This window comes from Carex rostrata, chromosome 7, assembly GCF_964058835.1.
Source record: "Carex rostrata chromosome 7, lpCarRost1.2, whole genome shotgun sequence".
Lineage (NCBI taxonomy): Eukaryota > Viridiplantae > Streptophyta > Magnoliopsida > Poales > Cyperaceae > Carex > Carex rostrata.
The window spans coordinates 10,906,942-10,934,423 of record NC_135924.1 but is presented as its reverse complement, the minus strand read 5'-3'; the positions used below and the strand labels follow the sequence as shown (position 1 = coordinate 10,934,423).

The following is a 27,482-nucleotide window of genomic DNA, read 5'->3' as shown; positions in this document are numbered from 1 at the left end:
TGGCCCATTCTCTGTGTGACCTTTCGTGCAACTTCATCTCTCTTCTTGTGCATCCACTCTTGCCTGATTTTTGGTTTGATCTTGCACACCCATTTCAGTTTTTTCATTTCCCCTCTCACCATATTGACACTGTTCGATGCATTGCTACTACTAGAGTTTGGGTCTTCCTCGGTGGTTCCAGATTGGTTTACTCCCTGTTGATTGTCTTGCTGACCATTTGGTTGGTTATGCTGTTGAGGCGGCTGCTGAGGTGGTTGGGGTTGAAACGGTGGCTGTGGTCCATTACCCCATCCCACCTCCGGCAACGGGTATGGCCCTTCCTGGTACGGGCGCCAATGCAGTAAGGTGACTCTAACCCTGGCTGATCTAACTCCCTCATGGTACTTGGCAAATTTCGAGATGGTTTCTGGATGTTCACAGGCTATTCTAACAGTGATGTAACGGAAATGCCCTACTTGACGACCATACGGCAATATGGCTGTCACCCTTCCCAGCTGTATCCCTACCTTTCGAATGTCAGTATCATTCCAGGCGGCATATGGCAATCCTCTCAGCCTTACCCACGCCTGGAATGGCGGTGGGTCATAGTGTGTGTGCCACTCAAGGTCCCATGGTATAACTCCTACTTGCACCCCTGGTCTAATGGTATAAGGACTATTCCAAACTACATTTCTGAGATGGGTTTCCCCTAAACATGTTACCAGAAAAGGCGCTTCTTGATCTTCCTCATTCCCTGGCATGACTTCATAGTCTCTAGGCTGCCATCCCACTTCCTGCGCCAGCCTTCTGGCCAGAATTCTGGGAATGTCTGGTGTTGGTTGGCCTTGAACCATGACCACCATTCCTGTTCTGCGTAAGTGCTCTGTCTGTGGTGCTAGCACCTGCCTTTGCGGCAAGAATATCTGCACTTCCTCTGGCCTTTCATTCCAAAAGGGCTCCATTTCTGGCAGTTTCTCTTTGCCTTTCTCTGCTTGCACGATGTGTTTGAAAGTGATCTCTGGAGAGACTCTAGTGTGTGTTTTCAGTTGTTCCTTCATCTCTTTTATAGGCTGCTTGTTTTCCTTAAAGACACATCTACCAATTGTATGGCCTAATTTATTGCATTTGAAACATCTCATCGGTTCCCTGCATTCAGATCTCTTATGATCTTTTGCCAGGCAGCGAAAACAACGCCTTTCATTGAATGCTTGGGCAAAAGCCTTTTCAGTTTCCTCTGATCTGAAGCTTTTCTTTTGCCCATCAGTCTTTCCTGAGTTATTACGATACTGGTTACTGTACCCGCTTACGTGCCTCTGCGGTGCCCTTAGTCCTCTCACCTTTCGTGGCCCCACCGTGTGCCACCCTCCCTCTTCATTAATGTTATGAGTTTTACCATTTGTTTGTTGCTGTTGAGTGGTACGTGTCGCTCCATTGAATGGTTTCTGCAGGTGGTTTTGCCTTAAATACTGTCTCCCTCCACGCGGCAGCGCTGCAGCTGGTAGCCCCTTTCGTTCCCATTTGTCATTAAGGCCCGTCGGAGGTCTTGCCTGGCGGTTGTCGTGCGTTTCCTGAAAATTCCTCCTAATCGCCCTTGTCGCTTGGAAGTTCGCTCCTGTCGCTCTTGTCGCCATTGCTTGATTTCTCTATTATTATTTTCTTTTTCTTATTAATTCTTCTATTCCGACTTCTCACTCCCAGAAGCACCCAATACACAGCGACTTTTGAGTTAACCTATCTTGATCGTCTGATTTTAACAAAACCAATCCAGCTACAATCTATAATTCAGAGATTCTTTTAATATTAGTGTGAATCTAGTTCACATGAATCTTAAAGCGGATCGAACAGTTCTAATGCATTAACTCAAAAGATTTTTTTTTGAGTTAGCGCAGTGGATACGAATTCATACTTTTTAGAATCGAAAGTGAATTTCCATATTTGGATGAGAATAATATCAAATAGGGTCCACCATTAGTATCGATTTGGAAATATCAAAAATTCAGTTTTTATTGGAATCAGCTAGAAAGAGAAATATTAATTCGAATCTTATATTCTCTTTTTCAAATTTTTTTGATAGTCTTGACAATTATATATATTCTTTTAAAGAGAAATGTTTCTGTATCCCGAGCCATCAAACCTGAGCTCATCCCCGAACTGGTTTAACTGGATTTAACTGTCTGCTAATAACGAAAATTTGTTAATTTGCCATTAATTAATGCATCGATGTTTTACATTGATTGCTTTAAATGTTAACTTTGCACGGTTTTGTCTTGCGCTTTAATTTTGTGGACAGTCTGTTAGGAGGAGTTGTAATCACTAATCTCCGAGCTAGTCCCCTAACTTATTAACAATCATGTAATCATTAATTAACTACTTACTTGAACATACTTTAAAGTACAATTTAAATCCAGTTAGCTCGGGGACGCGATGAGGAATTGGTTCTAATTTTAATTATGCAAATTAACAGCTTTTGATATTTAATAACTAAAAATACAGTCTCTATTTTGAACAAGTAATCTATATGTGAAAATTTTAAACATCCGAATTAATTTAGTATAAAGTCAAGCAGTCAAAAAATGTTCAAAAAATAAATGCATTAAAATTAATTTATTAACCTTCTAATTTTGACCAATTAACTTTATACTAAATTAATTTGAATATTTAAAAATTTCACATGTAGACGCATCACTCGTAAGATATGTAGGTTTTAACGATTCAAATTTGTCATTTAAAACTAATTTGACGAATTTTAGATTTAAGTTCACAAAAAATCTTGATAAACTTAAGAACACCCTAGTTCTACTCTTATACTATTAGGTCCTATAAGTTATTCCGAGTCCAATTACTATTAGCATATTTAGAGCCCAAATCATTTCCGAATTACAAATTTTTAATTCAACTAACCGAATTCATATAATTAACTTATCACTCAGCTGAATTCAAATAATTCAAATAATTCAAATAATAGTATATTTAGAGAATTTCTCATCTTCGTCATGTTACTCATGTATGTTTCGTCCAAATCCGAGCCCATCGGGTCGTCTGTTGACTTTTATAATATTATATATAAATTATAATGATATGATCCGGGACCCACGACAGATGGAATTCGTATCCTCTGCATTAACTCGAAAAGGAACTTTTTGAGTTAATGAATATCAACCGTCTGATTTGTCTTACGATTCGTGCGGACTAGATTTGCACTAATATTGAAAATCTCAGATTAGCTTCGTTTAAAATCAGACGGTTCAGATTCATTAACTCAAAAGATTCCCTTTTTGAGTTAACGCAGAGGATATGCATTCTGTTAGGGGAAACGAATTCCACACATTCTCTCTGTGACTCTGTCTCTCTAGATGTATTAGTCAATCGTCGACTCTACGAAGTTTCTCTTCTCTTCCCTCTGACCCGTTCCATCTCATCTTAAATAAATGGCGCTCTGCTCTCACTGGATCTCTCCACATTGGATCCCTTCTTTCCTTCCAACACCATGGCCTATTCCTCTGTTTCTCTCCTCCTCTTTTTAACCACTGCTCTGACCTCTTGTTATGGAAACAAGCTAGGCCTGGACTTTCACCATCGCTTCTCTGACAAGGTGCGGGAATGGACCAACTCTCGAGGGTTGCCGCAGACTTGGAATCCAGAGGAACTGCCACATGGCTCTGTAGAGTACTACCAGAGACTTCTCAAGTATGACCTCCACAGACACCGTGACCGTTCCTTGGCTGAGGGTGACCTCTACGCTTTCGCCAAAGGAAATGAGACCTTGGAGTATATTGGCAAGTATGTGAACTGTTGACTTTGTTACTTCGCTCTTTATTTCAGGTTGTAGAGATCAGTAGCTTGTTACCAGAACTATTAATGTACTTACAATTACTTGTTCAGTTTTGAAAATGAAAAATATGTTTTATTTATGGGGGAATTTCACGTATACCCCTCAAAAACTCCAAAATTACGTATTCTCCCCTCTAAACTTTAAAATTACGTATCCCCTTTGAACTTCAAAAACTCACAAATTTATCAATTTTATTATCTTTTATATTAAAACTCATTCTAAATTTTAAAAAATACCTATTTTACCCCTCTTATTAAAAATATAAAATGTCCATCTGACTCAAATTTGAATATGAAGAGTAATCTACCATCTGAACTTCTTTAAGATCTGTGCACGCTAGATCAGCACGAATCTTGAAGCAAACACACACAAATAGTGAAGTAACATGCACATATCTTAATGCGTGCGACCGTGTGTAGATCATAATTGCTTTAAGATCCGTGCACGCTAGATCACACAAATCTTGAAGCGAACACGCACAAAAGTTGAAGCGACTCGCGCAGATCTAAATGCGATACACTTGGATTGGATGGTAGAGGAACCATTCAAATTCAAATTTGAGTCCGATGGAGGTGTTTTATGCTTTTAATAAAGGGAAAAATTAGTATTTTATAAATTTAGAATGAGTTTTCATATAAAAGATAATAAAATGAATAAATTTGTAAGTTTTTGAAGTTTAGAGGGGAAAATACATAATTTTGATATTTTTGAGGGGTATACGTGAATTTTTTTTTTATTGAGGGTTGGGATCAAGCCATCTAACAGTTTTTTCAAACTCTTGTCATTACAACAAATTTTTTTTCTTACATGAGTTTCGAACCGATGATCTCTCACATAAGAGGATATCTACCTTTATCACTAGACCAAAAACTAATTAATTCTTAAAAAATAAAAAATATGTTAATTTGTCAAATTAACAAAAGGAAAACATGCAGTTGTACTATTTTACTAGAGATACCATGCATTTATTTGGAAGCAGAACATTTTTTTGATCCTGAGCATCACTTGACCAATCAACTGTAATTTTTTAATGGCAACTTGTGTTTGTTTATAATTTTACTTCGTTTCTTCTTCCCTGATTAACGTGACATGAAATGATGAAGCATTTTTTTTTGTTTTTTTAATTTCCTTTTGAATGCCTGTTTCGCAACAATAAAAGCTTGCACCATGCTTTTGTGGATCTTGGGTCGCCAAACCAAACCTTCTTGGTGGCACTCGACACGGGCAGTAGTCTTTTTTGGGTGCCTTGCAACTGCAAACAATGTGCTCCCAATTCTGACCCCACATACGGAGTATGTTTAATTATCGACTTAATTTGCATTACAATTTGAAATAAGTATTTGTTAACAACTTGATACTTGTTTTCTACTCTACTCATGTTTTTTTTTCATGCTAATCAAATTTTTTTTCACAGAACGTTGTATTTAGTAACTACGAGCCTAGCACATCGACAACAAGCAAGAAGATATCATGCAGTAGCGATCAATGCTTCACCACCTCCAGATTACAATGCACCAATCAATCTGCAGATTGTACTTACACAATCAAATATGGATCCGGAAACACTTCCTCCTCTGGGACACTAATTCAGGATGATCTTTACTTGATTAAGCAGGACATAACTTCAGAACTTGTCAAGCTCTCTACTGTATTTGGGTATGCTAATAATCTATCAGTGAATCTACTATTCATATTAGTATTTGTTAATTCCATTGTTCGCAAATAATTTTTTGAAGTCGACTTTAGGCATTTGGTGCTGTTCTATTATTCATATTAGGCATTTTGAGGTCTTAATAGATGAACATAGGCTGTCGTTGAGAAGTATTAAGAATAACTAATTACTGTCAAATTTTAAATTTATCAGCTGTGGAGAGGTCCAGACTGGAGATCTTCTCAGCGGTGGGGCACCAAATGGTCTAATGGGTTTAGGACTTGGTAATATATCAGTGCCTTCCATGATAGCAAACAGTGGGTTAATCTCGGACTCCTTTTCCATGTGCTTTGGGGTGGATGGTGATGGCCGGCTTAATTTCGGTGACAAAGGCAGTGCTGACCAATTTGAAACTAACCTTAACATTGATACCAAGTATGTTACTTTTCCCCCTCTTCTCTCTATTCTGTGTGCCCAGCATGCTAACAGTAACAGATTAAATACCCATTTTTGACTTGATATTAATTTTTCTGTTCATCTGACAAGTAATTGAACAAACAAGAACCTTCTGTTAATTAGTAAAGAAACATACCGCTCCTGATGTTTTGGTACAGGACAAGTTCATTCTACTTTGTTAAATAGTAAAGAAACAAGTCTTTGTTTTGTAAAGAGATGCAAAATTCTGTTTTCTTTTACATATGGATTATTTTCCCAGACCATTCTACAACATCAGTTTGACGGGAGTTGCAGTAGGGAGCATAGTCAGCAATTTGTCTTTCACTGCTATTGTCGACTCAGGCACTTCGTTCTCAGGATTTACTGATGATATTTATACAAAGCTTGGAACCACCGTAATATTTTAGTATTGCTATTCATCAATAGTGACATATTTACAACTATTGAGAGTTTGATATTTACTTTATTTATCATAGTTTTTTTCTTTATTACTAGTTCTCCGCCCAAGTTCCAGAACAGCAGATACAAGTTAAAGGCAGTCCTTTCGAATACTGTTTTGAGCTAAGGTAATTATCCGAAGAAAAATGTGCATTAGAATTTTAAATTAAATAGTGTGATTTATAAACCCGTTGCATTACTTATAATCCTACAGGGGTTTTGGGGGTTTCTTTTGAGTTTTGTTGGTGATCAGGAACATGGTAATTCTGGTTGTTTTGTTAAGAAACAGGTAGCATTTTGCTACTTTAAAAAAAAAAAAAAATACAATAATAGCATCTAATGAGGGTTCTTCTGAGTATCAAATATCTAGAAAATACAGAGCAATTCTGTTATTCTGGTATCATCTTAGTTCTGTCACTGGTTGCATCTAATTCAGATCCATTTTCTCATTCTGAAATTAAAAAATTGTTCTTTACTTTAAATTCTGGGGATACTGAGTTTCTTCTTGTTGCAAGAAAAGGTAATGGCTGGATATAGTTGCCAATTAAATTTGCAAATTTGGACGGACTTGGTTATAAGAAAATCTTGACACAAAGCACCTTGCTTTGTATATTCTAATGAATATAAAAAGAGATAGTAATGTCTGTATTTGAAAATCCTGGATAAGAAAAAAAATTCCTTTTTTAGTACAAAATTGGAATTTTTTGCAACATATTTTATATGGACGGAAAAAGTGAGGAAACAATGGGCATGAACAAATCTAGGAACAGTTAATAATGTGTGCTCTGGAAAGGAATAGACCTACTCTAATCTGCTATATGAGACTTCCTAAACCAATACTCCTCTGACCGTTCAGTGAGAATCAAACTGTAGCACCAGTGCCGCCTCCTGTTTACTTCACGACCAAAGGTGGAAGCAGATTCCGAGCACGTTATCCTGCTGTTTTACTTTTTGAACGGGTACATGGAGAGAATTCATTCTTTATACATCATGCATGATCATATATAATTGTTGGCCATACCATATAACTGATTTATACTCCTGTCATAAATGAATCAGAACAGTAAGAAACCGTTTGCTTATTGCTTGGCCATCCAACGTTCCGGATTCAACATAATCGGAGGTAAGGAAATTTTGATAATTTAACATGTTCTGATTAGCTTTGGTCATATATTTATCTCCTTTATTTCAATGCAGAGAACTTCCTAATTGGCCAACGGATCGTCTTTGATAGAGAGAGAGGGGTCTTAGGTTGGAAGCGCTACAACTGTAAGTACCCCTGAGACGTGAAAGTTTTTTCTTGAAATACTTGAAGGTTAGCTCTGTATAACTCAAAAAAATCTTAACTACTTTTATATAAATAATGACAGGCTCTGGTTACGAGATCACCGATACACCTGCTCCTCCTGTTCGGAGCACACCTGTTCCTCCTCCCGCTCGGAGCACACCAGCTCCTCTTCTTTCTCCGAGTGCACCAGCTCCTCCTCTTGCTCCGAGCACAACTGCTCCCCCTGCGATATTAATTCCAAGTAGAGCATGGGCCCATCCCATTGGCCTCTCTACCATAATAAGTGTCGTGACATCTCTTCTTTTGATAAACCTTATGTGGCTTCCGTTTTATTGATTAATGATTTTGTAAATCAGATTTGCCTGTGCTGCTGATAAGTTATTGTCATCATGTTACTTGTGATGCATTCTTGATGATTGGAAATTTTTTGTGACATTTTGATCACGCTATAATATGGGGCATACTATATATATTCTGTTTATTTCAAATTTTATTTCCTGTCACAAGTTATTATTTGTTTGATCTTTTAGTATACATGTTTGGATGTCTTTTTTGGTGTTATGCAATATGTATATGTAGATGATCATAATTGTGTTACTAACTTTGGTTTACTATTATAGCAACAACAATCTGACAATTTATTACAACCCAACAGAATAAAAGAAAATTTAACAATTAGTTGGCAATTGAAAATCTGGAATCCATCACAACCGTTTTCCTCAACCAGCCATCAGCATCGGTATTCGGTACCAATGGTACAGACTACAGAATGTATGCTTTAGATAGGAATGGCATTCTAGTCAAACGGCAGTCATTTACTTGGTTGTGACTTGATAGCATCCTCCACATCTCTCCAAGTTCATAATACACCAAAGTTATTAAAACTATGTTTCAAATAGCTTTTAACGAGCAAAGTTAGTAGGTGATATGCTACTGAGAGAATTTAGTGAGCACAACTTTAAAAATCATCGGATTAGTTTCAAACGACGAATCTAGATTGTTAAAACCGATATACTTTAGAAGTGATGTATGTACATGCAAAAATTTGAAATTCATTTAGTACAAAGTCAAACGGTAAAAAAAAAATGAAAAATGAATGTACTAAAATAACTTATTAAACTTTATTTTTTTACTGCTTGACTTTGTACTAAATAAATTCAAATATTTCAAATATTTTGCATGTACATGCATCCCTTTCATTCTCATAGGCACAAAAGAAACACTTATTATGATGAGGAATTCATTTTTTTTTTGGTTTGATGAAGTCTGTTATTATCTCTTTAAAATAATATTAGTTTTGATATAAATTTTGAGCAACATATGGCCAAGACAAAAATAAACGATCACCAAGTCTCATACAATATAGACGACGTGCGTATAAATAATTATTATTAACAGATAAAAAAAATAAGGAAATAATTATTATTAACAGACAAAAAAAATAAGAAAATAATTAGATAATCAATGAAATAAAATTGTTTGACATTCTACACTATTATGTACTCCTTAAAAGCGGTCATGTACGGTTCGTCCTAATCCAACTATCCAAGTGAATCGGACCGTCCGTTGACTTGTATAAAAATAAAAATTTATTTTTTATAATTATGATCTTGGATCAAAAAAGGGGAAACGAATTCCTCTCTCTTGATGATCATCGACTCTAGCAAGTTTCTCTTCTCTTCCCTCTGACCTGTTCCATCTCATCTTAAATAAATGGCGCTCTGCACTCTCTGCATTTCTCCACATTGGATCCCTTCTTTCCTTCTTCTGACCACATGGCCTATTCCTCTGTTTCTCTCCTCCTTCTTGTTAACCACAGCTTTGACCTCTTGTTATGGAAACAAGCTAGGCCTGGACTTTCACCATCGCTTCTCTGATAAGGTACGGGAATGGACTGACTCTCGAGGGTTGCCACCCACTTGGAATCCAGAGGAAGTGCCACGTGGCTCTGTAGAGTACTACCAGAGACTTCTCAAGTATGACCTCCACAGACACCGTGACCGTTCCTTGGCACAGGGTGACCTCTACGCTTTCGCCAAAGGAAATGAGACCCTGGGGTATCTTGGCAAGTATGTGAATTAATTTGCTGTTATATGCTTTGCTCTAGATCCTTATTTCAGTTGTAGAGATCAGTCGCTTCTTACCAGAATCATTAATCTACTTGAAATTACTTGTTCAGTTTTGAAAATGAAAAATATGTTGATTTGTCAAATTAACAAAAGTAAAACAGTTGTACTATTTTACTAAAGAAATGCCATTATTTATTTGGAAGCAGAACATATTCTTGATCCTGATCATCATTGATCAATCAACTTTCATTTTTAAATGGTAATTTGTGTTTGTTTTATTTTACTTCGTTTCTTCTTTCCAGAAGTAAAAAAAAAATAACGTGACCTGAAATGATGAAGCATTTTTTTAAAATTTCCTTTTGAATGCCTGTTTCGCAACAATAAAAGCTTGCAGTATGCTTTTGTGGATCTTGGGACGCCAAACCAAACCTTCTTGGTGGCACTCGACACGGGCAGTAGTCTATTTTGGGTGCCTTGCAACTGCAAACAATGCGCTCCTAATTCTGACCCCTCATACGGAGTATGTTTAATTATTAACTTTGCATTACAATTTGATAAGTTTATGTTAACAATTTGGTACTTGTTTTCTACTCTCCTTATGTTTTCTTCATGCTAATCAAATTTAGTTTGTACTAATAAAGTTATGGCCAAATTTGGTTTCTTTTAATTTGCTTTGTTATTGGAAAAAGATGTTGCATGCGGCTTATTATGTCCTAATAAATTTTCACAGAACATTGTTTTTAGAAACTATGAGCCTAGCACATCGACAACAAGCAAGAAGATATCATGCAGTAGTGATCAATGCATCACCACCTCCGCATTCCGATGCACCAATCAATCTGCAGATTGTACATACACAATAAAATATGGATCCGTTAACACTTCCTCCTCTGGAACACTAATTCAGGATGATCTTTACTTGATAAAGCAGGACATAACTTCAAAATTGGTCAAGCTCCCTATTGTATTTGGGTGAGTAAATAATCCGAACATAATCCATCAGTAAATCTACTATTCATGTTAGTATGTTCTTTTGTGGCTCCTAATCGCCACAGACAATGAAGTCTTTGTTAATTAAATTGATTGTAAATATTTTTTTGAAGTTTTCTTGAGGACATTAGGCATTTGGTGCTGCTCTATGTTGTAAAATACCTTAATAGATGGAGATAGGCTGCCATTGAGAATTACTAATTAGTGTATCAAATTTTAAATTTATCAGCTGTGGAGAGGTTCAGACAGGCCATCTTATCAACGGTGGGCCACCAAACGGTCTAATGGGTTTAGGACTTAGTAATATATCAGTTCCTTCCATGATAGCAAACAGTGGGATAATCTCGGATTCCTTTTCCATGTGCTTTGGGGTGGATGGTGATGGCCAGCTTAATTTCGGTGACAAAGGCAGTGATGACCAATTTGAAACTAAACTTAACACTAATACCTAGTATGTTACTTTTCTCCTCTTCTCTGTATTTTTGTGTGTCTAGCATCCTAATAGTAACAGATTAAATACCTTTTTTGGACTTGATATTAATTTTTCTGTTCATCTGGCAAGTAATTGAACAAACACAAAACTTCTTTTAGTTAGTAAAGAAGTATACTACTGTTGATGTTTTCGTACTAGCCAAATTCGTTCTGCTTTGTTAATTAGTAAGGAAACAAGTCTTTGTTTTGTAAAGAGACGAAAATACTGCTTTTTTACATATTTACATGGTACCGGTCTTGATGTTTTGGTACCGGCCAATTTGGGTTTGCACTGGAATAGTTTGGAGTAAAGAGATGAATTTTTTTTTTTCTGCTTTGTTACATATGCACATGCACTTTTGTTATTTTCCCAGTTCATTCTACAACATCAGTTTAACGGGAGTTGCAGTAGGGAGCATAGTCAGCAATTTGTCTTTCACTGCTATTGTAGACTCAGGCACCTCGTTCTCAAGATTTACTAATGATGTTCATACGAAGCTTGGAACCAGCGTAACTTTTTACAATTGCAGTTCATCATTAGTTACATATTTACAACTATTGAAAGTTTGAAATTTACTTTATTTAGAATATAATTTTTTTTATTACTAGTTCTCCGCCCAAGTTTCAGAACAGCAGATACAAGTTAAAGGCATTCCTTTTGAATACTGTTTTGAGATAAGGTAATTATCCTCAGAAAAAAAAAGTACACAATTTTAACATAGTGCGATCGAGTTATAAACCAGTTCCTAAACCAATTCTATTCTGATCTTTCAGTGAGAATCAAACTAAGGTTCGAGTTCCTCCTGTTTACTTCACGACCAAAGGTGGAAGCACATTTCAAGCACGTCATCCTGCTGTTTTACTTTCTGAACGGGTACATGGAGAGAATTCATTCTTTATACATCATGCATGATCATATACAATCGTTGGTCATACCATATAACTGATTTATACTCCTGTCATGAATTAAATCAGAATAGTAAGAAACCGTTTGCTTATTGCTTGGCCATCATACGTTATGGATTCAACATAATCGGAGGTAATTTTTTTTTTTCATAATTTATCATGTTCTGATTAGCTTTCGTCATATATTTATCTCCTTTATTTCAATGCAGAGAACTTCCTAATTGGCCAACGGATCGTCTTTGATAGAGAGAAAGGGGTCTTAGGTTGGAAGCCCTACAACTGTAAGTACCCCAGAGAAGTGAAAGCCTTTCAATTTCTTGACATACAATAATTTGAAATACTTCAAGGTTAGCTTTGTATAACTCAAAAATCTTAACTAATTTGATATAAATAATGACAGGCTCTGATTCCGAGAATACCAATAAACCTGCTCCTCCTCCTGCTCCGAGCACACCTGTTCCACCTCCTGTTCCGAGCACACCAGCTCCTTCCCCTACAATATCAGCTCCAAGTAAATCACGGGCCAATCCTATTGGCTGTTCTACTGTAATAAGTGTTGTAACATATCTTATTTCGATAACCCTTATGTGGCTTCCGTTTTATTGATTAATAAGTTATTGTTGTCATGCTGCTTGTGATGCGTTCTTGATAATAGAAACTTTTTGTGACATTTTGATCACGCTATAATATGGAGCATAGTATTCTGGTTTTTACAAAATTTATTTCCTGTCGCAAGTTATTATTTGTTTGATCTTTGAGTATGTTGGAATGTCTTTTTCGGTGTTATGCAATTTGTATGCTGAAACATAGGATAATATATATTGATATGATCCTGGATTTTTAACTAATTAATCACAATATTTAGATCCTTTTATATCTAGTTTTCCTGGATTTTTAACATAGGATAATATACATGGACGGAAAAAGTGAGGAAACAATAGGCATGAACAAATCTAGTGTTCCTTTTATTTTTGTTTGATCTTTTAGTATGCATGTTTGGATTTTTTTTTTTGGTGTTATGCAATATGTATCTCCATTTTTATATTATGCACATAGATATCCTGATCTGTCAACGACTATGATTGAAAGATGAAATTTTAAATTTAATATCAGCCCTCTAATCAAATAATTTGTCTTCTTTTGATTAAATGCAGAAGTCTAAATTTAGTTAGAAACATACTCGCCACACATACTGTCACATATGTTACAATTAAAATTGAATAGAGAACAAAATTGGAGAGAAAATCAATTTATTCATTTCCTTATCTCTCCTCTCCAGCTATCTCTAATTTCTTATTTAAGAATATCAAATGTTGACATCTTTTAAAAATATATTATCAGCATTTGATATCTTATCAAATTATTTGATATCTTATCAAATTATTTGATATCTTTAAATTTAATACATTACTCAATTTAAGCTATAGTCAATCTTTTTACAATTATACTTCTTTAATTTTGATAAGATAAAATATTTTTTTATTAGTATGTTCAAATTCGTTCTTCTTAATTTCAGTTGTTAAATTATATGAAGAACATATTTTGAGGAGGGATTTTAGTAATATTTCTATAATTAGTGCCACAAAATGAAGCAACTAATTTATTAATATGAGTTCACTTTCACTAAATATTTTTTGTTCTTTTTGACTTTTTCCTATGGGATGTATATATTTCTACAAGCTATCTGTCTTTTTTTTTTTTTTTTTATCAAATATCTTTATTTGCATCAAAGTTTGAAATTCAAATTGTAAATCAAACTCTTGATCTTTTTTATTTTACAATATGTTTCTGTTACAATGCACGGATATGATACTAGTATGTAGATAATTGTGTTATTAACTTTGGTTTACTATTATAGCAACAACAATATGACAATTTATTACAACCCAACAGAATAAAAGAAAATTAACAATTAGGTGCCAACTGAAAATTTGAAATCCGTCACAACCGTTTTCCTCATCAGCATCGGTACCAATGGTACCACAGTTTCCCTTAATTCATAAGTCATAAGGCAAGCTATGAGGATGTATACTTTAGATAGGAATGCCATCCAAGTCAAACGGCAGAGTCATTTACTCGGTTGTGACATGATAGCATTCTGCATCTCTCTTCAGTCCATATTACACCAAAGTCATTAAAATTATGTTTCAAATATATTTTAACGATCTAAGCTAGCATGTGATGTGCTCACGGAGAAGTTTTAGTAAGCACAACTTCAAAAATTATTAAATTGACTTCAAAGAATAAATCTAAATTGTTGAAATTGATATACTTCACGAATGATACGTGTAACACTTGACAACCACTGTCAAGTTTCTCAAAAAAAAAAAAAAAAAAAAAAAGATGCATGTACATGCAAAATTTTTGAAAATTTGAAATTTATTTAGTACAAAGTCAATCGTTAAAAAAATAATAAAAAATGAATGCACTAAAATAACTTATGAATTTTTTTTTTACCGCTTGATTTTATACTAAACGAATTCGAAAGTTTCAAATATTTTGCATGTACATGCATCCCTCGTGAAGTAGACCAGTTTTAACGGTTTGAATTCATCGTTTAAAGCCAATCCATATAATGTTTAAGTTGTTCTCACCAAACCACCAAACCCTCTTGATTAGCGCATCACACGCGAGTTTTACTCAAATTTTAACTGTATATTAGAAATATAAATCTCATTTTCCATTCTCCACACACAAAAAAAGCACTTATTATGACGAGGAATTCTTGTTTTTTTTTTCTTTTCCTTTTTGGTTTGATAAAGTCTGTTCTTATCTCTTTAAAAGAATATTAGTTTTGATATAAAATTTGAGCAACATATGGCCAAAACAAAAATAAATGATCACCAAGTCTCATACAATGGACGACGTGCGTATAACTAATGACTATATATATTAACAGATAAAACATAAATAATTAGAAAACCAATGAAAAAAAAAATGTTTGACATTACTATTATATACTCCTCGGAATAGGTCATCTTCGAATTGGATCGTCTGTTGATTTTGGCCTATGTTACTCGGATACGTTGACTTAGGCACCGTACCCGTATCGGATACCGATACGCGTCCGATACGGCCATGATACGTATCCGATACGCGGCGTATCTCTAAACTACTAGATACGGTCACGATACGCGTTGAGCGTTGACTCGTATCCGATACATCTGTTTCGGCGAGATACGGACGGGATACGTGCCTGTGAGCTGCGCCCGTGGACTAGTCCGGCCGTGTGAACCGCGCCCATGGACACCAGCCCGAGCGTGTGGACTGCGCCAGTGGACCGGAGCAAATTTCTTTTTTTTTCCGCTCCAAGCTAGGTTCGAACTTGGGACCTCCCAAGTGTGGGTCAAAAGCTTTAACCACTACACTAGAGCATCACATGTGACAAGATCTAGTCAATATAATATTTATCTTAAACTTTCATGAAGTCTTTATTTTTCTACAAATTTGATTTAAGTTATAATTATCTAAATACAATATATAAATTAATTAAAAATAATATATATAATACACGTATCGTATCTTATATTTTTCAAAATTGCCGTATTGCCGTACCCGTATCGTATCCGATACGATACCCGTATCCGTATCCATGCAACATAGATTTTGGGTGATCCCTGGACCAAAACAGGGAAACGAATTCCTCTCTGTCTATCTCTCTCAGTCAATCGTCACAAGCTTATTTTCCCTCCCTCTGACTCGTTCCATGTAATTTTAAATAAATGGTGCTCTGCGCACTCTGCATTTCTCGACATCGGATCCCTTCTTTCCTTCTTCGGACCCCATGGCCTATTCCTCTGTTTCTCTCCTCCTCTTTTTAACAACGGCTCTCACCTCTTGTTATGGAAACAAGCTAGGCCTGGACTTTCACCATCGCTTCTCTGACAAGGTGCAGGAATGGACCGACTCTCGAGGGTTGCCACCAGCTTGGAATCCAGAGGAAGCGCCACGTGGCTCTGTAGAGTACTACCAGAGACTTCTCAAGTATGACCTCCACAGACACCGTGACCGTTCCTTAGCTGAGGGTGACCTCTACGCTTTCACCAAATTTGGGAATGAGACCCTGGAGTATATTGGCCAGTATGTGAAATTAAGTTGTTGACTTTGTTGCTTTGCTCTAGATATTTATTTCAGGTTGTAGATATCAGTAGCTTCTTACCAGAATCATTAATCTACTTGAAATTACTTGTTCAGTTTTGAAAATGAAAAATATGTTGATTTGTCAAATTAACAAAAGTAAAACAGTTGTACTATTTTACTAGAGAAATACATGTAAGCAGAACATATTCTTTATTCTGAGCATCATTGACCAATCAACTGTCATTTTTAAATGGTAACTTGTGTATGTTTAATTTTACTTTGTTTTTTTTTTCTTTTTTCTTTCCGGAAGTTAAAAAATTAACATCACCTGAAATGATGAAACATTTTTTTTTTTTTTTTCCTTTTGAATGCCCGTTTCGCAACAATAAAAGCTTGCAGTATGCTTTTGTGGATCTTGGGACGCCAAACCAAACCTTCTTGGTAGCACTCGACACAGGCAGTGATTTGTTTTGGGTGCCTTGCAACTGCAAACAATGTGCTCCTAATTCTGACCCCTCATATGGAGTATGTTTAATTATCGACTTTGCATTACAATTTGAAATAAGTTAATGTTAACAATTTGGTACTTTTTTTCTACTCTCCTTATGTTTTCTTCATGCTAATCAATTTATTTTATATACTAATGAAGTAATGGCAAACTTTGGTTTCTTCTAATTTGGTTTCTCATTGGAAAAAAGATGTTGCATGTGGAATAATTTTCTTAATAAACTTTCGCGCAGAACATTGTTTTTAGAAACTACGAGCCTAGCAAATCTACAACAAGCAAGAAGATATCATGCAGTAGCAACCAATGCTCTTCCACCTCAAAATTCAATTGCACCAATCAATCTGCAGATTGTACTTACACAATGACATATGGAGCTGCTAACACTTCCTCCTCTGGGACACTAATCCAGGATGATCTTTACTTGATAAAGGAGGACATAACTTCAAAATTGGTCAAGCTTTCTATTGTATTTGGGTGAGAAAAAAATCCAAACATAATGCATCAGTGAATCTACTATTCATATTAGTATATTTTTGTAGGCTCATGATCACCAGTTCACCACGGGTAAGTCTTTGTTAATTAAATTGTTTGCAAATGATTTTTTGAAGTCTTCTTGAGGACATTAGGCATTTGGTGCTGTTCTATGCTGTAACTAAGGTCTTAATAGATGGACATAGGCTGTCATTGACAATTATTTAGAATAACTAATTAGTGTATCAAATTTTAAATTTATCAGCTGTGGAGAGGTTCAAACGGGCTATCTTCTTAATGGTGGGCCACCAAACGGTCTAATGGGTTTAGGACTTAGTAATATATCAGTTCCTTCTATGATAGCAAACAGTGGGTTAATCTCGGACTCCTTTTCCATGTGCTTTGGGGTGGATGGTGATGGCCGGCTTAATTTCGGTGACAAAGGCAGTGCTGACCAATTTGAAACTAAACTTAACATTGATACCATGTATGTTACTTTTCCCCCTCTTCTCTCTATTTTGTGTGCCCAGCATGCTAATAGTAACAGATTAAATACCCATTTTGGACTTAATATTATTGTTTCTGTTCATCTGACAAGTAATTGAACAAACAAGAACCTTCTGTTAATTAGTAAAGAAACATACCACTCCTGATGTTTTGGTTCTTGACAAGTTCATTCTGCTTTGTTAATTAGTAAAGAAACAAGTCTTTGTTTTGTAAAGAGATGAAAATTTTACTTTTTAGCATATTCATATGGATTATTTTCCCAGACCATTCTACAACATCAGTTTAACGGGAGTTGTAGTAGGGAGCATAGTCAGCAATTTGTCTTTCACTGCTATTGTCGACTCAGGCACTGCAATCTCAAGATTTACTGATGATGTTTATATGACGCTTGCCACCAATGTAATTTTTTTAGTATTGCAGTTCATCATTAGTGACATATTTACCAAATATTGAGAATTTGAGATTGACTTACATTTATAATTTTTTTATTACTAGTTCTCCGCCCTAGTTTCAGAACAGCAGGTGCAAGTTCAAGGGATTCCTTTTGAGTACTGTTTTGAGATAAGGTAATTATCCTCAGAAAAAAAAAAAGCAGTACAAGTTCAATATAGTTCGATGGCATTTCCTATAAACCTTCTGGGGTTTGTTTGTGGGTGGGTGGGGGGGGGGGGGGGGGGGGGGGTTGTTCTTTTGCGTTTTGTTGGTGATCGGGAACATGGTAATCTGGTTGTTTTACTAAGAAACAGGTAGCATCTTGTTACTTTAAAAAAATAAAAAGATATATACCAGTTGCAAAGGGAGAGTATTTATGTAACGAAATCAATTAATGAGTGTTCTTCTGAGGACCAAAGATCTATAAAATACAGAGCAATTTTGTAATTTTGGTATCATCTTAGTAATACCACTGGTTGTACCTAATTCAGCCATTTGCTCATTCTGAAAATACAAAAAAAAGTTATTTAACTTTAAATTCTGGTGATACTGGGTTTCTCCTTGATATTTGGATGGAGTTGAACACCTTGCTGCAGGAATTCAAAAAATAGGCATATAGTTCTTAAATATTTCAAAAATGGGATAGTGATGTTAGTTTGATAATCCTGGATATGCAAAAAAAGGTTTATTTTTTAGTACAAAAACTGAAAAAAAAAAATTCAACATATTTTATATGGACGGAAAGAGCGAGGAAACAATAGGCATGAAAAAAAAAATTTAGGAAAAACTGATTATGTATGCTCTGGATAGGAATCGACCTACTTTTATCTGCTATATGAGATTTCCTAAAACCAATTTTCCTCTGATCTTTCAGTGCGAATCAAACTCGAATTCTATTGCCTCCTGTTTACTTCAAGACCAAAGGTGGAAGCATATTTCAAGCACTTCATCCTCTTGCAATTGTTATTGATCAGGTACAGGGAGAGAAATTCATTCTTTATATGTCATGCATTACCATATACAATCATGTTCTCCATACCATATAACTGATTGATACTCCTGTCATGAATAAAATCAGAATACTAAGAGAGCGGTTGCTTATTGCTTGGCCATTGTTCGTTCTCGATTCAACATAATCGGAGGTAAAGAAATTTTAAAAATATATCCTGTTCTAATTAGCTTTGGTTATATATTTATCTATTTTATTTCAATGCAGAGAACTTCCTAGTTGGCAACCGGATCGTTTTTGATAGAGAGAGAGGGGTCTTAGGTTGGCAGCCCTACAACTGTAAGTACCCCACAGAAGCGAAAGCTTTTTTCTTGGCATACAGTGATTTGAAATACTTGAAGCTTAGCCTTGTACAACTCAAAAATCTTAACTACTTTAATATATATAAAATGACAGGCTCTGATTCCAAGAATACCAATAAACCTGCTCCTCCTCCTGCTCCGAGCACACCTGTTCCTCCTCCTGTCCCGAGCACACTAGCTCCTTCCCCTGCAATATCAGTTCCAAGTAAATCATGGGCCCATCCTGTTGGCCCCTCTACCGTAATAAGTGTCGTAACATCTTTTCTTTTGATTACCCTTATGTGGCTTCCATTTTATTGATTAATGATTTTGTAAATCAGATTTGCTTGTGCTGCTGAAAAGTTATTGTTGTCATGCTGCTTGTGATGTATTCTTGATAATCAGATTTTTTTTTTTTTTTTTTTGGGTGACATTTCGATTGCACTATAATATGGGGCATACTATTCTGCTTCTGTGAGTTATTAATTTTGAATGTCCTTTTCTGGTGTTCTGTATGCAAGATACATTGGGATAATATATATTGATCTGATCCTGGCTTTTTTTTTTTTAACTAACTAATCTAATTTTTACTTCCTTTAATATCTAGTATTCATTTTTTATTCTTCATAATTTCAACAATATACCCATTAAATTCATTTCTAAGCCTTTTATGTGGTTAAACTAATAATCAAATTCTTTCATCCTATTAAGATATCCATTTCAAAGCAATTGATCAAAATAGTAATTAAGCTTCAATTAACGAACCAAACAAAAAGAAAGAAAGAAAAGGAAAACAAATGTGTATTCAGGCGTTGGAACATGTTATAGGAATGTTTCACAATCATGTAATTGGATACGTTTCTACGATCAAATATCTAGGTCTATTGTTCTATTGAATGTTTTTTTTTTTTATTCCAATATAAGGAATGTTTCTGACAATAGATGTTGTCAATTCTGATTCTAGCCTCGCAAAGATTTTATGCCAACCAAAGTAAGGTGCATGCAAGTTCTTGGGATCTAGTTAAACAATAATTTTGGAATCAGTATGGCTTTTTTCCGAATGGTAGTATTTTAGGGTCATTTTATGTTTCATTATATAATTAATATAATTTTCCGAGTGTGTTAAGTAATTTTAATCCTTATTTCAAAACCTAAGATGACCTTACTTCTGGGCAATTCAATTAATTGCATTCTGTTTTCAATTCTAAGCATCAAATGAATATTTAATATCGATTCTCATCTTGTATGGTACCAACTACTATAGATGTCAAAGTTCTTTATTATATATCTAATCATTTTAGAGTTGCTGGTATTCTTATTCCCTTACTATGGTCAAATAATATATAAATCCAAAAACATTAAAATACTGTAATCTTCTTTGAAAAACTGTAACCTCTTAATCATCCACTAGCTAACATCCTCAACTAATTACAATACCACAAGGATTTTCCAAATCATAATTATGTCCTAATTTTTTTATATTGCTCACAGTATTATATTACATGTAGCAGATTGTACACATAGTTCAATAACCCGCTACACAGATTGACAAAACCCCTTGTTCATTCTACCTACTCGCCGTGTATCTTTTTAATCTTTCTCTCTCAATCTCTCTCTCTCTCTCTTGACCATTTCAAAGTCATCTCATGTTAATGGCTATGTTATCTACCGCTCATGATCATCCATTCCTTCTCTTCTCAGAAGCCAATTATGGCAACTTCCCATTTTTCTCTTTTTGTCCTCTCCATATTTGTAACATTCTTTCATTCCATAGCTTCTAGTAGTAAACTAAGCCTCCAATTCCACCACCATTTTTCTGACACGGTAAGGCAATGGCAAGAGTCCCAAGGGTTGCCTGCCACATGGCGCAAGGAGGATGTGCCACGTGGAACTGCTGAATATTACAAAATTCTTATCAATCATGATCTGCATCGGCACCGTGGTCGCTTTCTTGCTCAAGGTGACCTTTACTCCTTTGCTAATGAAGGCAACATGACCATGCAGTACCTCAATTTGTAAGTGAAATAATTTATGTTCTATTATATATGTTGCATCCTATCAATCAAGAGTTTGTTTAAAGAGTGGAAGACCTTTTCTGGATGATTATTTCTGAATTTTCTTTGGTATAATTTGGAAGATTGCACTATGCCTTTGTTGCACTGGGGACGCCGAGTCAGAAATTTTTGGTGATGCTGGATACTGGCAGTTATCTCTTTTGGGTGCCATGCAACTGTCGCCAATGCGCTCCAAATACCTCGCCTTCATATGGAGTATGTTAGTTTCTGATCACATGCACCACTCTGATATAAAGTTTTAATGTTTATCGAGATTTTGGTACTTATATATCAGCTACTTCGTAAGTTTGTTTCAACTGTGAGAAAATGAACATTAAGTAGAATTATGTGCACTTAGGATTTTGATCAGGTTTGACTTTTTATCACCTACATAATTCCTTTAGTCCTTATTTTGGAACTTATAAATTCAAATTATATTTGTGAAATTTTGTACATAATTTTCTAAACTTTATGATCAATTTAGGGATGGCAATTCTTAAGCCACTAGCAGGCGAGACCTGATCCGACTGTATACTTCATTAAGCTTATCCATAAACATCAATAGAATTTGCTATTAAGCTATATATTTAATAAAAACACAGGCTGACTCGACACTTACCTGATCCAACCCATTGTCACCCTTAACTCATACATAATTATATCTATGCATGGGTAAATCTTATATTTGACTAACGGGAACTAATCCAAGCAGAATTATAAGTTCAACAACTACATGCCAAATGCATCTTCTACGAGTAAACCAGTCACTTGTTCCAGCAGTGAGTGCGATAAGCGCTACAGAAATGTGTGTCTCAACAGCACCGGTGACTGTACGTACTTGGCACAGTATGCAATGGCCGATACTGCCTCTTCAGGCATTTTGATGCAAGATGTCTTGTCATTCATGAACGAGCACAATACTCAAGATATCATCCAACTTCCTATTGTATTTGGGTAAGTTTTTATCTTAATAGAAGTGTCTTTTCAATTATTTTGTAAATGGGGGATAAAATTAATTTGTAAAAATGCTCTGCTTATAATTAATTATGATGATTCTATTCAAACAATAGGAGGTAGGGGTGTAAACGGATCGGATAATATCCGATTTCGTCCGAATCTGAATCCGAATCCGGAAAAGTACTTAAATTATCCGATCCGTATCCGTATCCGAAAAATTATAACGGATACGGATACGGTAAGGCATTTTACTATCCGTATCCGACCGTTTATACTTTAAACCACAACAAATGTGATATATGTTTTTAAATTGATTTATTAAATTGCATATTGTATGAATAATTTATTAAATTGCATATAGATATATGATGAACAATATAACACTATGACATAATTAGTTACTAATATTTTAATAATATAATAGACGTTTTGTAACTAACAAGCTAATTATGAAAAATATCTGTATCCATCCGATATCCGATCCGTATCCGTAACATTTAATATCCGATCTGTATCTGTATCCGTATCTGAAAAATTATAACGGATACGGATACAGTAAGACCACTATACGATCCGTATCCGACCGTTTACACCCCTAATAGGAGGTAATTTAATACTCGAAAGGCAAAGTTGGAAAGATTTGATCATGCATTAATTAATTCTTATGTAAATTATCCAGTTGTGGTAAGGTTCAGACCGGTGCTTTCTTACGTGACGCACCCAATGGCCTGATGGGTCTCGGGTTAGATAGTTTCGCAGTTCCTACAATGCTAGCAAACAAAGGAATAATTTCAGACTCATTTTCAATGTGCTTTGGAGATGACGGCAACGGGAGGCTTAAATTTGGGGACAAAGGCAACCCCGGCCAAAATGAAACACCACTTGTTGTCCAGAATGGACTGTAAGTCTTCTTGAAAATATATATATATATATATATAGAGAGATAGGCTAATGTGCTTCCATAAGCACTTGGCCCGAAGTGCTGCCACCCCATTTTCGATTTTTCAAAATTCAAACAGTCGATCCGAACCGTTCATCTTGTTCTCCATATTAATATCTGCTTGGAGACCAAATTTTACATTTTTTGGAATTTTTTTGCTATTTATTAAGCCACTTTGAAAATCGCTGATCCAACGGTGAACCCCTGATTTTACTGTTTGGAAAGCCACCGTTGGATCAGCGATTTTCAAAGTGGCTTAATAAATAGCAAAAAAATTCCAAAAAATGTAAAATTTGGTCTCCAAGCAGATATTAATATGGAGAACAAGATGAACGGTTCGGATCGACTGTTTGAATTTTGAAAAATCGAAAATGGGGTGGCAGCACTTCGGGCCAAGTGCTTATGGAAACACATTAGCCTATCTCTCTCTCTATATATATATATATAGAGAGAGAGAGAGAAAGATAGGCTAATGTGCTTTGGGTAGCATATGGGCCGAAGTGCTACCGGTCCAAATTTGAAATTTCAAAATCCAAAAAGTCGATCTGAACCGTTCATCTTGTTCTCCATATTAATATGTGCTTGGAGACCAAATTTTACATTTTTCTGAAATTTTTTACTATTTATTAAGCCACTTTGAAAATCGCTGATCCAACGGTGGCTTAACAAAACAGTAAAACCGTTGGATCAGCGATTTTCAAAGTGGCTTAATAAATAGTAAAAAATTTCAGAAAAATGTAAAATTTGGTCTCCAAGCACATATTAATATGGAGAACAAGATGAACGGTTCAGATCGACTTTTTGGATTTTGAAATTTCAAATTTGGACCGGTAGCATTTCGGCCCATATGCTACCGGAAGCACATTAGCCTATCTCTATATATATATTTTATCTTGCATGTAAAAATAAATTGACCAGTGATCATAGGAACAGCGACAGTTTCGTACTGTTCCAATAATTTCAGGTAAATATTACATTTCTATAATATATGGAATGCTGCAATTTTGTAAAAATGATCAATAGCTTTTTTTTTTTCTTTTTCTTAGGCCTATACTTGTGCTTACAATTGAATCTAATCTTAAGTTTCTACACTGGATTGGAAAAGACAAATTTCAGTAATCCAAAACCAATGTTCTTATTTGTAGTGGTGAATGCAGCTTTCTTTTTATTTAACTACAATTATACTTTGTTTACTCAATTGGTATTAATTGTATTCATTTCAGTCCATACTACAACATCAATATAACAGAAATGGTAGTGGGAAATAAAACTATCAAAGCAGAATTCACTACACTAGTTGACTCCGGTACTAATTTCGCATTACTAGAAGACCCATTATACACTCAATTCACTGCTGCTGTAAGTTGCATAAAGCTTCTTCAATTGCATGTGAAATACAGTTTCACATTTATATTTTATACAAGACTAAGTTTCTCCTTTGTATTATTTTGTAGTTTTCTGCACAGGTTGAGGACAGAAGGATTACCGATCCTAATATCCCATTAGATTATTGTTACGAGAGGTAAGTTTGTGCAAAACTAATTGAGCTCAAATTAATTCAAATGCATTAATATATAGTTTTGTAAGCAAATATAACAAAAGGATTTACTTCATTTAAGCATGAAAATTATTGAAATTATATTGCACAACTACCTCCTCAAATTTACTTTTTCATCGAAACTAGTGTCCTCCGCGATTTAGAAAATGAATTTTCCTTTGTGAGATTTTGACTCATTTTATTGAAAGTGTTCTATATTGTTGGATAATTGTATGTTTTCCATTCAAGATAGAACAGATAATTCTCTCTCCTTGCTTTATGCAGTAATTCTAAAAAGAATAATGCACATCCGTCTGTGAGGTTTACAACAAAAGGCGGGAGCCAATTTCCTATGCTAGTGCCTATAGTTGGATTGTCTGATGAGGTAAATAAAGAACAAGGAAGACATTTTAACAGTAGTGTGATCAGGATTACCTTGTTTTGATGAGCTAATTGATGCATTTGGAAGTTTAACATGATCATAGTTGGTACTGAACCTGGCCATGACTTGAGTTGGTACAGACTGGTACTACCAAATATTTATTTCCCCATTTCATTGTCCATCACTATTCATCTAATGATGCATTGAGTATTACATTCACTATTCATCTATTCTTCTAATCTTGCAGTATCCAATAATTGCTGTATACAAAAGAAATTAAAATTTTGGTCAATTTCATACTTTATTTGCAGAACTCAAATCCAGTTGGATACTGCTTAGCAGTGGCTCAGAGCACTGATGGGAATGTAATTGGAGGTAAGATGACTAAATTTCGATAAATTTTCTATGATGTGACTTGCACATCAGGAGAGAATGTAGAGTATATAATTTCTCAAAATTTTGAACTAGAATTTAATTCATATTTTGGTAGTCTTTTTGGAGTTTGGACCTTCATTTAAGGAAAAAAAAAATTAAATCATGTTATGTAAACCTTTTTGTAATTTTAATTTAAATGCAGCCATTGCTATGACGGGCCTAAACGTCGTCCATGACCGAGAGAAGCTAGTCTTGGGTTGGCAAGAGGCTGATTGTAAGTATCTCATCTCCCATAATCCAACCAAAGAAATGCAACTACATGTTAAATAACAAATTAACCTTTTTTGTTGTCATAGTCAGATCACTGCAGTGAATTCTGTTTTATCACTTGGTAGTAATGTACTGGCACTGAGTACCACCTCAACAATTACAGAAGGCGAAATGATATTTCCGAAAGAGCTTACGTACAATATTTACATTAGGGAGAGTAAAAAAAATGTCGAAATGTGCTTTCCTATGCCAAAAAATAGTTGTAGGTGAAATAATTCATATGGTCAACTCATTATCATTATCATTAACACCACCGATTTCATTACTCGAACGAAACCTACAAAATTAGAACATTTTGTAAAATACTTTTCTGTACTCTAAATACACTTAGATGTCAATTGAAGAGAGAATGTATGGAAAAAATGTTGGGTTTTAGGAAATCTTGCTCAGAGAAAACTTGTAGAGCTAAATTTTGCCATCCCAAACCCTAGAACTCAATTGGGCTGGATTCAAGCCTGCTAGGCCCAAAACGTCAACATAATTGTACCATTTCGGATTCAAATCTTGGTAATGCAAATTATTTGTACTTTGACAGGTTATGGTTCTTTCAAGAACGGTACTATAAAACCAGAAAGCCCAAACTCACCACCAAGACCCCTGAATTCGTGGGCCCCACATGTCAGTGCCTCAAACGTATTGAACATCTTGATATGTCTCTTCATGATGAGTTTACCGGTTGTTTTGTTCGATTGATCTGCTCCTAATTTGTAATTGTCATTATTTTATTTTGATATTGTTCGTGTACATACATTATAGTTCTGAAACTAACATCTTTTATACAAGTCTGTTACAGATTCATATTCAATTATACTGATTTTTTTTTAATTTATGAATTTATCAGTTGGTAATCACCAATTGGTCTTTCAGAAGTACAAATTTTATGGTAATCATCTCGGTGAAGCTTCACTTTTCTATAATTTTATCCAAAATTTTAAATGGCGTTTATCGCGTCATAGCGGAATGACTAAAAAAACGGTGTTATGCCCATATAGTGCCGCTATAGTACGGAATAACGCATTATAGGACTGATAGTGCCATAGCTTTTATGGTCCGAAAATATTATAGCGTGCTATTTAGAACCTTGTTTTTATCCTTATCAACACCCAATGATTACTAAATGTTAATGGTACATCTAATGATAAAAATTATAGTGATTCTAAACACACATCTAGATTTAGTGGTACATCTAATGATCAAAATCTAAACTTTAGTTTTATAGCACTTCTTCTTTTTTTATTCATAAAAAAAAGATTTTTTTTATATTTTACTGATTAAAAGATAATACAAAATATTCCGCATTAAATGTATATCTATGATGATGAAAGGGTTTGTATTATACAAGATATCAAATTTTATAGTATTATTAAAAGTGACCCTTTTTTAAAAAAATAAAAAAAGTTTAAGTCACTCAATTTTTTATATTAATAGGAAACTTTCATCCGAATTTTTAACATATGACTTCTTATTCCGAGTACATTATATTGATTACTATATTAAAGACTAGTTCTCAATATTATTCAATTTTTTTTTTAAATAAGG

The 27,482-nt window shown here is 34.9% G+C and overlaps 4 protein-coding genes across 6 annotated transcripts; all 4 read left to right on the top strand.

Annotated features, from left to right (window-relative positions):
* Positions 1 to 3,360: 3,360 nt before the first annotated feature.
* On the top strand, positions 3,361 to 8,146 carry LOC144556633 (aspartyl protease family protein 1-like). Its single transcript, XM_078305023.1, has 10 exons — positions 3,361 to 3,759; positions 4,971 to 5,103; positions 5,226 to 5,467; positions 5,676 to 5,897; positions 6,178 to 6,313; positions 6,414 to 6,484; positions 7,213 to 7,315; positions 7,416 to 7,479; positions 7,554 to 7,625; positions 7,727 to 8,146. The coding sequence occupies exons 1-10, from the start codon at positions 3,467 to 3,469 to the stop codon at positions 7,978 to 7,980; spliced, it is 1,590 nt and encodes a 529-aa protein (XP_078161149.1). The 5' UTR covers positions 3,361 to 3,466; the 3' UTR covers positions 7,981 to 8,146.
* A 1,187-nt stretch (positions 8,147 to 9,333) lies between these two features.
* LOC144556632 (aspartyl protease family protein 1-like) lies at positions 9,334 to 19,850 on the top strand. 2 transcript variants are annotated; one of them, XM_078305022.1, is made up of 10 exons: positions 9,334 to 9,713; positions 10,101 to 10,233; positions 10,444 to 10,685; positions 10,933 to 11,154; positions 11,549 to 11,684; positions 11,784 to 11,854; positions 18,953 to 19,052; positions 19,157 to 19,220; positions 19,295 to 19,366; positions 19,484 to 19,850. In XM_078305022.1, the coding sequence occupies exons 1-10, from the start codon at positions 9,358 to 9,360 to the stop codon at positions 19,687 to 19,689; spliced, it is 1,602 nt and encodes a 533-aa protein (XP_078161148.1). In that variant the 5' UTR covers positions 9,334 to 9,357; the 3' UTR covers positions 19,690 to 19,850. The 2 variants fall into 2 exon arrangements, with proteins under 2 accessions (XP_078161148.1, XP_078161146.1); XM_078305020.1 differs by lacking the exon at positions 18,953 to 19,052 and adding an exon at positions 11,949 to 12,048.
* LOC144556594 (aspartyl protease family protein 1-like) lies at positions 15,774 to 18,216 on the top strand. The gene is made up of 6 exons (XM_078304974.1): positions 15,774 to 16,160; positions 16,553 to 16,685; positions 16,901 to 17,142; positions 17,405 to 17,626; positions 17,910 to 18,045; positions 18,142 to 18,216. Exons 1-6 carry the CDS (start codon positions 15,865 to 15,867, stop codon positions 18,214 to 18,216), a joined length of 1,104 nt encoding a protein of 367 aa, XP_078161100.1. The 5' UTR covers positions 15,774 to 15,864.
* Positions 19,851 to 21,045: 1,195 nt separating the features above from the next.
* LOC144556631 (aspartyl protease family protein 1-like) lies at positions 21,046 to 26,751 on the top strand. Of its 2 annotated transcripts, XM_078305018.1 has the most exons (10): positions 21,046 to 21,383; positions 21,506 to 21,638; positions 22,135 to 22,376; positions 23,059 to 23,280; positions 24,543 to 24,678; positions 24,774 to 24,841; positions 25,142 to 25,241; positions 25,550 to 25,613; positions 25,816 to 25,887; positions 26,479 to 26,751. In XM_078305018.1, exons 1-10 carry the CDS (start codon positions 21,079 to 21,081, stop codon positions 26,634 to 26,636), a joined length of 1,500 nt encoding a protein of 499 aa, XP_078161144.1. In that variant the 5' UTR covers positions 21,046 to 21,078; the 3' UTR covers positions 26,637 to 26,751. The 2 variants fall into 2 exon arrangements, with proteins under 2 accessions (XP_078161144.1, XP_078161145.1); XM_078305019.1 differs by lacking the exon at positions 21,046 to 21,383 and having other exon boundaries at positions 21,519 to 21,642.
* Positions 26,752 to 27,482: the final 731 nt, after the last annotated feature.